This window comes from Diceros bicornis, chromosome 34 (assembly GCF_020826845.1).
Source record: "Diceros bicornis minor isolate mBicDic1 chromosome 34, mDicBic1.mat.cur, whole genome shotgun sequence".
NCBI lineage: Eukaryota > Metazoa > Chordata > Mammalia > Perissodactyla > Rhinocerotidae > Diceros > Diceros bicornis.
In genome coordinates this window covers 25,532,952-25,540,474 of record NC_080773.1, presented here as the reverse complement: position 1 = coordinate 25,540,474, position 7,523 = coordinate 25,532,952, and the positions used below count along the sequence as shown (strand labels likewise).

The following is a 7,523-nucleotide window of genomic DNA, read 5'->3' as shown; positions in this document are numbered from 1 at the left end:
CCTCAACTTCTTAGTAGCTGTGCGTCCTTGGGCTAGTGTCTCACCCTCTCTGGGCTTGTTGCCACCCCTCTAAAAGGGCGGGAGGGGTGATCTCTTCATTCACCAAATATAGGAACGCCAACTAGGAGGCAGGCACTGCTCTAGGTGCCAGAAAGCAATGAAATCCCTACTTCTAGGGGCTGCGCTGAGGATTGAGCAGAACAACCCGCATTTAGCACAGCTGAATAAATGGTCATTACTCAACAAATGGCTGTGGTCACTATCGTCATTGTTTTGGAAAGACCTGAGGGTCAGCCAGAGTGCAGCAGCCCTTCTGCCACACTAACTGGGAGGCTTGGAGCACAGGACTTCGCAGCTCTGAGCCGCAGTTTCCCCGTCTGTATAATGGAGGGAACACCTTGGAGGGAAGCTGTGAGAGGGGGAAATGAGTTCTTTCACACTGAAGGCCAGGTACACAGGAGGTCCCCCGACACTGGCCAGCTGTGATTAGAACGCGCGGACCGCCCCGCCTGCCGCCCCACTAGGCTGGAGAAGCCCGTGCCCATCCGGCACATCAGAGAGCCCCCCTGCAGGAACACACACAGCCCCGGGGGTCCAGTCGGGGATGGAGTTTATTTCTGCCAGAGCCTGGAGGCTGGGAGGGTCTGGGGGCCTCCTCCAGCCCCCGTGGGCAACTCCAACGAACCGTGATCACACAAGAGCAACCAGAAGGGAGGGCAGAGCATGGGGGGAGAGGGGGATGAGAGGGGCCCCTTGTCCCGCCCCTCTGCAAGGGTCAAGCGCTGGCCGAGGCCTGGGGCTCAGGCCGCTGGCGCTCAGAAGTTCAGAGCTAAGTGGAGAGAGACACGGAGAGGGAGGGGAAGGGGGTGGGGAAGGGGCAGACCCCGCTGAGGAGGGCAGGGGAGCCATACTCCCTTCCTAATAAAGACCATTAACAACTGGAAGGGTGGCAAGCTGGATGGAACCACGGCTTGCCACTACACCCCAATTTCCTCCCCAGCGAGGGAGCCCCAGTTCTTGCCTCCCCGCTCCCCCTCTCCTGTGTGTTTAGGGGTTCGCGGGAAGTCTCAGGGGGCCCCCCGGGGGTGGGGTTGATAAGTGCCGCAGTGCCAGAGGGCGGCACCGTTTCCAGAGTGTGGGGAGCCCCAGGGCGGGCTTGTGGGCCGGGGAGGGAGGGGCCGGCGTCTGGGGGCAAGGGGGTGTGGTCACTCCGGCTGGGCTGCGGGCGGCCTCTCGGGCTCCGGGGGCGGCGGCCCAGACCCCGGCTCTGCCTCCTGGGCCTCCTCGTCCGATGCCACGCCCTCCTCCAGGCGGAAGACCTGGCGCACCGTGCGCGTGGTGAAGGTGAGGGGCGCGCGTCTGCGAGGAGAGAGCAGGAGGCGGAGATGCAATGAGGCGAGGCGAGCAGAGGGGAAACTGAGAGGCACGGGGATGGGGAGGGGGGCGGAGAGATGGAGGGGACAGAGGAACAGAGGGAGATGGGGGGCAGGGCTCTATGGAGCGAGCCTGCGCATGCGCGGGGGGCCATACCGGAGCCGGTTCCTCAGCGTGTTCAACTCGCGGTTCATGGACTCCGAGGCCTCCGTGACATCCTCCAGCTCATGCTGCAGCCTCCGGCGGACCGTCTGGGCCCGCGACGCCTCCTCCTCGGCCTCCTCCAGCTGCCGCTTCAGCTGCTTCACTCGAAGGTTCCCCTTCTCCACCTTGGCGGGAGCAGGGGCGCCGGTCATGTCTCTGGGTCCCTCCCTCGGCCCCCACTGCCCCATCACTCCTGCCCCTGACTCTGCCCCGGGCCCTGCCTTCTGTCCATGCTTTGTTCTGTTCTCCTTGATCCTCTCGCCGGCCTCCAACCTGGCCTCAAATGTGAGGCTGCCTCCCACTTGGCCTCAGAGGGGTCTTTTTATGCCCAGGGCTGACCCTATCCTTCCCCTGCTCAAAGACGACCCCCTGTGGCTACCCAGTGCCCCTGGGACAAGGTCCCAGCCCCTCGGCCTGGTATTCTGGGCCCTGCAGCATCTTCTTCCCATAAAACCACTGACCAGACCATCTTCACTGAGATTCTCCCCAGACCCTGCCATTTCGGTCTCCACGGAGGGGACACACGTGATCTGCCTCCCACCAAACCCTCTGACCTCATTTCTTATCATCCAACCTCCCGCCCCATTCTTCTAACCATACTGGTCTGCTTTTTGCTCTGAACTCAACGAGCTTATTTCCATACCCCAGGGCCTTTGCACCTGCTGTTCCCTCTACCTGGCTCTTCCTCACCCTTCAGATCTTAATTCAAGTGTCACCTCCTTAGAGGGGTCTTCCTGACACTCCCCCACCCTTAATCTTCTCTCTTCCTTCTCTTTTTTTCTTCATAGTCCCTGTCACAATCTGTAATTATCTTTGCTTGTTTGTAGGTTTATTGTGCCTTTCTCTTCCTGTGCTGAAAAATGCAAGTTCTGATAGAGCGGGGACCTTCTCTGTCTCATTCACAGCCATATCTCCAGTGCCTAGCACAGTGCCTGGCACACAGCGGGTGCTCAATAATTGCCTGTGGAATGAATGGCGAATAAAACACAGCTGAGCTTTTAAGGGCACTGACTCTAGACTGAGACAGACCTGGGATCTGATTCAGGCTCTGTCTCTACTCACTGCATGACTTGGGTGTACAGTTTTCAAGTTTCTGTTTCCTCACTTGTGAAATGGGGCTGGTGAGAGAATGCAAGTATCTGTTTTCTAAAAAGCAGGTTACAACAGTGCTTAGGACACAGTAAGTGCTCAATAAATAAGAGCACAGACTCTGCAGCCAGAGTGCTGGGGTCTGACCCCTGGCTCCATCTCTGACTAGCTACATAATTTTCAGCAAGTTAACTTCACCTGTCTGTGCCTCAGTTTTCTCACCTGAGTAAGAGGGAAAACGATAGTACCTACCTCAGCATTCTGATAAGAATTAAAAGTACTACACGGTATGTCTTGAGCACAGTTGCTAGCACATGGAAAGCACTCAACAGACACCATGTGTTGTTATTTTAGCCCTGGCCGAGCTTCTGCATAGGGTTTAACTTCTTCCCTCTCACTGGCTCTCTCAGCTCCCCACCAGGGCCTTTCCTGGATTCCAGAATTTATGGATCACAAAGTCACCAATTCTAGCTCCTGGCCAATGCGCCAAGCCCAGGGGTGGTGTCTGTACTCAGTTCTAGTCCAGCAGCCACACATCGCCTCCTGTGACAGGAGCTCACCACCTCCAGAAACGGCGGGTGCTGTTTCTCTGTCAGTGGTCCCACCTCCCATGCTCCTCAATGACGTCGGCTGCTCACCTGATCCCGGAGCTGGTCAGCTGCCCTCCGCTCCTCCTCCACCTGGAGCACCACCTCCTTAAGCCTCTTCTCAGCCCTGCGCACCAGCTTGCCGGAGAGGATGCGCTCCCTGAAGAGAGGCGTGAAGGGGAGAATCAGGAGAGGCTCTCACCTGGGGTTCTGTCCCCTCGGCCTCGTCCAGCGGCTCCCACAGTCTACTCAGGCCAGACACTGGCACCCAGGATCCCCACTCCAGGGCGTCTAGTCCTTGGCTTCTACTAAGATGCCTGATGTTCCTACAAGTGTCCCCACGTCTACACCCGTTTTCCATGTTCCACTAGGTCCCTCACACCAACTGCATTTCCTCCCCAGTCTTCTTTCTCTCAGGGAGCTGACCCACCGACCACCAGTGCCCAGGTCAGACCACTGGGAGCCGTCCTCGTCCCTTCTCTCTCCTTTGCCCCACCCCCAGCCTGTCAGTTCACAAACCCTGTCCCATTGCCCCCTGAACTCTGTCTTGTCCCCTCCTCTCTGTCCTCACAGCCCTGGCCCCAGCTCAGGCCTCGTCCTCTCCCACCTGACCTTCCCTCCCCCTGGCCTGGAATTTTCTTTCTCCCTCTGTCCTTTCTCTCTCAACTTCCTTCTCTGGCTGTCTGTGTTTGTGGAACTCTCTGGAAGCCCAAAGCTCCATCCTCGACCATCTTTGCTGTCTTCTCTTCTCACTCACATGCCTTCCCTGCACGAGCTCGTCTGTGCCCGGGGTTTCCATGACCATCAACAGCCGGGTGTCTGCTAAACCCGTCTCCTGAGCTCCAGCTGGTTCAGCCCCCGGCCTTGGTGGTCCCCCAGACCCCACACACCCGTCACGTCCCCGCTTGGCTCAGCGCCTTCTCCTCAACCCGCTCCTCCCCCCAATTCCCCACAATCCACCTAGATCTGCAGGTCAGACACTGGGGCCACCTCACCTCCTCTCTCCCCTCAAATCGCTTCCCTGCTGTTTCCCGAATTTCCCCATCCCTGTGGCCCCTGCGTGGAGCCTCACACTCAGGGTGAAGTCCGTGTGATGGGGTCCCCAGCGATGGGCGGTGCTTGGCAGCCACGATTGGACAAGGCCACCCCACATGTGCTGAGAGGCAGGCACAGGGCTGGGGGAAGTGGGAGGGCACTGAGCCCTGGAAAGGGATGCAGGGGGGAGACTCCTTCACCTATGGGTCAGCTGGCCACTCCTTGCTCCCAGGGTGACTTTGAGTAGGTCATTAACACTCTCTGAGCCTCAGTTTCTTCATCTGTATAATGGGGGAGGAGGGAACTCAGACCTGTGTATCCATCAGCCTCTGGAAGGTGTCTCCAGAGACCTCAAACTACATTTCCCATGAGCCCCTGGGCCCCTAGCCCCTGGATGAGAACTACTTCTCCCATGAGCCTCTGGGGCCAGTTCCTCTGCCCATCCCTGAGACCTCTCACTGTCAATCATGTTCCCCAATGAATTCAATGTCTTCCCCCAACCCCAACATTCCCCCAGTCACTAGGCCTTAACCCCAAATGCTGCCCTCTTCCCCCTACACCTCCGACAGCCCATCAGCCCCCAGTTCAATCTCTTCTGGACCAGCCTCCCAGCTTCATCTCCCTCCTCTAGTCTGTTCCCAACTTTGTCCCAGAGGGGTCTTACTACACCCAGCGCTGGCCCTGCCCCTCCCCAGCTCACAGCCCCCAATGGCTCCCCATCACCCCAGGACAGAGTTCCTCAGCCCAGCATTCGAGGCTCTTGCCTCCCTCATCCCTCTCCTGAATGGCAGACTCCTAGGACCAATCAAATTCCTACAAATGCCGCTATGTCTCCCAGCCGTTCCCCCGAGGCTGCTGCTCTGCCCGGGACTCTGTGCCCTGGAAATCTTCTCATTCCTGTTGGGCTCAGCTCACATGCCTCCTCCTTCAGGAACCCTTCCCAAACCCCCCCATCTCAGGCCGATCCAGCTTCCCTTTCAACAATGTCCCCCCAGCCCTCATAGTTCATAGGATCTCCCCTTTGTCACCATGTCTGGCTCACGGGTCTTCCTCCTAATGGGGTCAGCCTGAAAGGAGGGATGTGCAGAGACTCAGCGATAAAAGTAACTCCTGAGTCGAGCTCGGGTGGGAAATCCCACTAGACCGTGACCTCCATGGGGGCAGGAACTGGGTATGTCTCATTCTTCATCATCTCCCCAGTGCCCAGGCATGGGCGGGTAAGCAGTATACTCTTAATACACGTTTGTTGAATGAATAAATGTAAAAGAGAACCTTATGTATCTTTTGGTATAAAACAACACTCGTCTCCACCAGACGATGGTAGAGACACTGAATTACAGGTCAGGCATCCTAGATTTATAGCCTCTCTTTGCCTAAGTTTTCCTATATAAAATAGGGATAACAATGGTCCTTCTCTCACAAGGACTATGTGATATCATACATGTATATACAAGCAGTCCAGCACCTGACATACAGTAAGTCCTCAGTAAGTGGGAACTATTATTATTGTTACTAAATAGCATTGAGCTGTAGAAAATCTATTGTATTGGAAGAGCGACACTTTTATTAGGCTTAGTAATAAATATTCTGTTAGTTTTATTAGCACAGTGGTTCTTAACTGGGAATATTGAGGGGTATTCTTGGTTATTCCCGAGACTGGAGATGGAAACTATCTCAGCCCCACACTGCTGCTGCCTCCTGGCTTTGAACATGGATGTATGAGTGTGATGTTTGGCACAAGGGCAGCCATTTTGTGACCATGAGGGAAAGACCAAGGGAACTATACAGATGCTGACTCAGAGCCCTTCCATCTTTCAGCTGCCCAGCTCCGGACTTCTTATCACATGAGAAAAAGAAATTCTTTGTGATAGAGTGATGACACAAATGGCCTCAATTCTCACCCCTTCCTGTATCCACACCCTTTGCAATATGACTTTGCAGCTGCTCCCCTCAAGAAGTAGAATCTATTTCTCCATTCCCTTACATCTGAGGTGGCCACATGACTTGCTTTAGTAACAGGATGTGGCAGAAGTGACGGTGTCCCAGTTCCAAGACTAGGCCCCAAGAAGCCTTCAATACTTTCCCTCACTCTTGCAACATGAACAATCCTGGGCCAGCCTGGAGCAGAGACAAGTTAGCCAAGTTGTTCCAGGCAAGGCCTTAGTCATATGTGAGCCCAGCAAGATCAGCAAATCCATCTGACTCTCAGCTGAGCAAAGATGTGTGAGTGAGGCCCACCAAGCACAGATCAGCAGAACCCACCAGCCAGCCAAACACTCATGAGCAATAATAAACGGTTGTTGTTTTAAGCCACTAAATTGTAGGGTGGTTTGTTACGCAGCTATAGCTAACTGCTACATTACTGTTTAAATCATACTCTTAGTGGGAGTGCAATTACTTGTAGCCCAAAGCATCCTAAATGATACAGGAAATCAGGAACCATTAATATGTTGATGTCTTTTGGATGCTTGCACACAGCTCCCCTTCATGTCGCTGACCAGAATGTGGCGCTGCCCTCCCCTCCCACCTACCTGCTCTCCTGCTCCAGCTGCTCCTCAGCCTGGGCTAATTTAGACTCAAGGGCAGCGATGACCATCTTCTGGCGGGCCCGGGCCCCCGCGTCCTCCTCACCCAGGCGTGCCCGGAGCTCCTGGATCTGCCGCTCCAGCTGCTGCCGCCCGCTCTCTGCCTTGGCTGAGAAACTGCGCTCAGCTGACAACTCTGTGGTGAGTGATTCCACCTGTGGCAATGGAAGATGCAGGACTGTCACGGTGGGGTCTCAGAGGGAAGGTGGCAGGTAAAGCCAGGCGCCTCTCACAATTAACTGCGTCAATGATGGTTAAGTGCATAGCACAGAGCCTGATACACACTAAAAACTCAACAAACATTAGCGTGTCTTTTTCCCAATTGGCTTATCAGCCAACAGCAGTGCCAGCTCTGGGTTTTAACCTTTTCGATAAGTTTTTGCTATTTTAATAAGTCCACAAGCATATCACAAACTTGTTTAAATGCTATAAATTCTACCTCTGACTGTGAATGAGTCTATTCCAAACGTTATCACACTTTTGTTTGCACCAGGATCACCTGGGGAGCTTGTGAAAAAAATGTGGACTGAGGGTCCCGACACCCCCCCCCCCCCCCCCCCCCCCCCGCTCCAGAGATTTTGATTCAGCAGATCTGGAGTGCGGTCCGTGAATCTGCATTTTTAACCAGCATCTCAGGTGGTTCTGATTC

At 55.2% G+C, this 7,523-nt stretch overlaps 1 protein-coding gene across 3 annotated transcripts in view; it reads right to left on the bottom strand.

The window, feature by feature from the left end:
• Positions 1 to 1,014: 1,014 nt before the first annotated feature.
• Positions 1,015 to 7,523, bottom strand: part of MYH14 (myosin heavy chain 14) — an 85,611-nt gene continuing 79,102 nt past the window's right edge. For all 3 annotated transcript variants that reach the window (XM_058529921.1, XM_058529922.1, XM_058529920.1), the window contains 4 exons: positions 6,821 to 7,029; positions 3,306 to 3,414; positions 1,531 to 1,703; positions 1,015 to 1,359 (listed from right to left, as the gene is read on the bottom strand). In XM_058529921.1, coding sequence (XP_058385904.1) covers positions 1,206 to 1,359; positions 1,531 to 1,703; positions 3,306 to 3,414; positions 6,821 to 7,029 — 645 coding nt within the window. In that variant the 3' untranslated portion in view covers positions 1,015 to 1,205. The remainder of the gene's footprint in view (positions 1,360 to 1,530; positions 1,704 to 3,305; positions 3,415 to 6,820; positions 7,030 to 7,523) is intronic.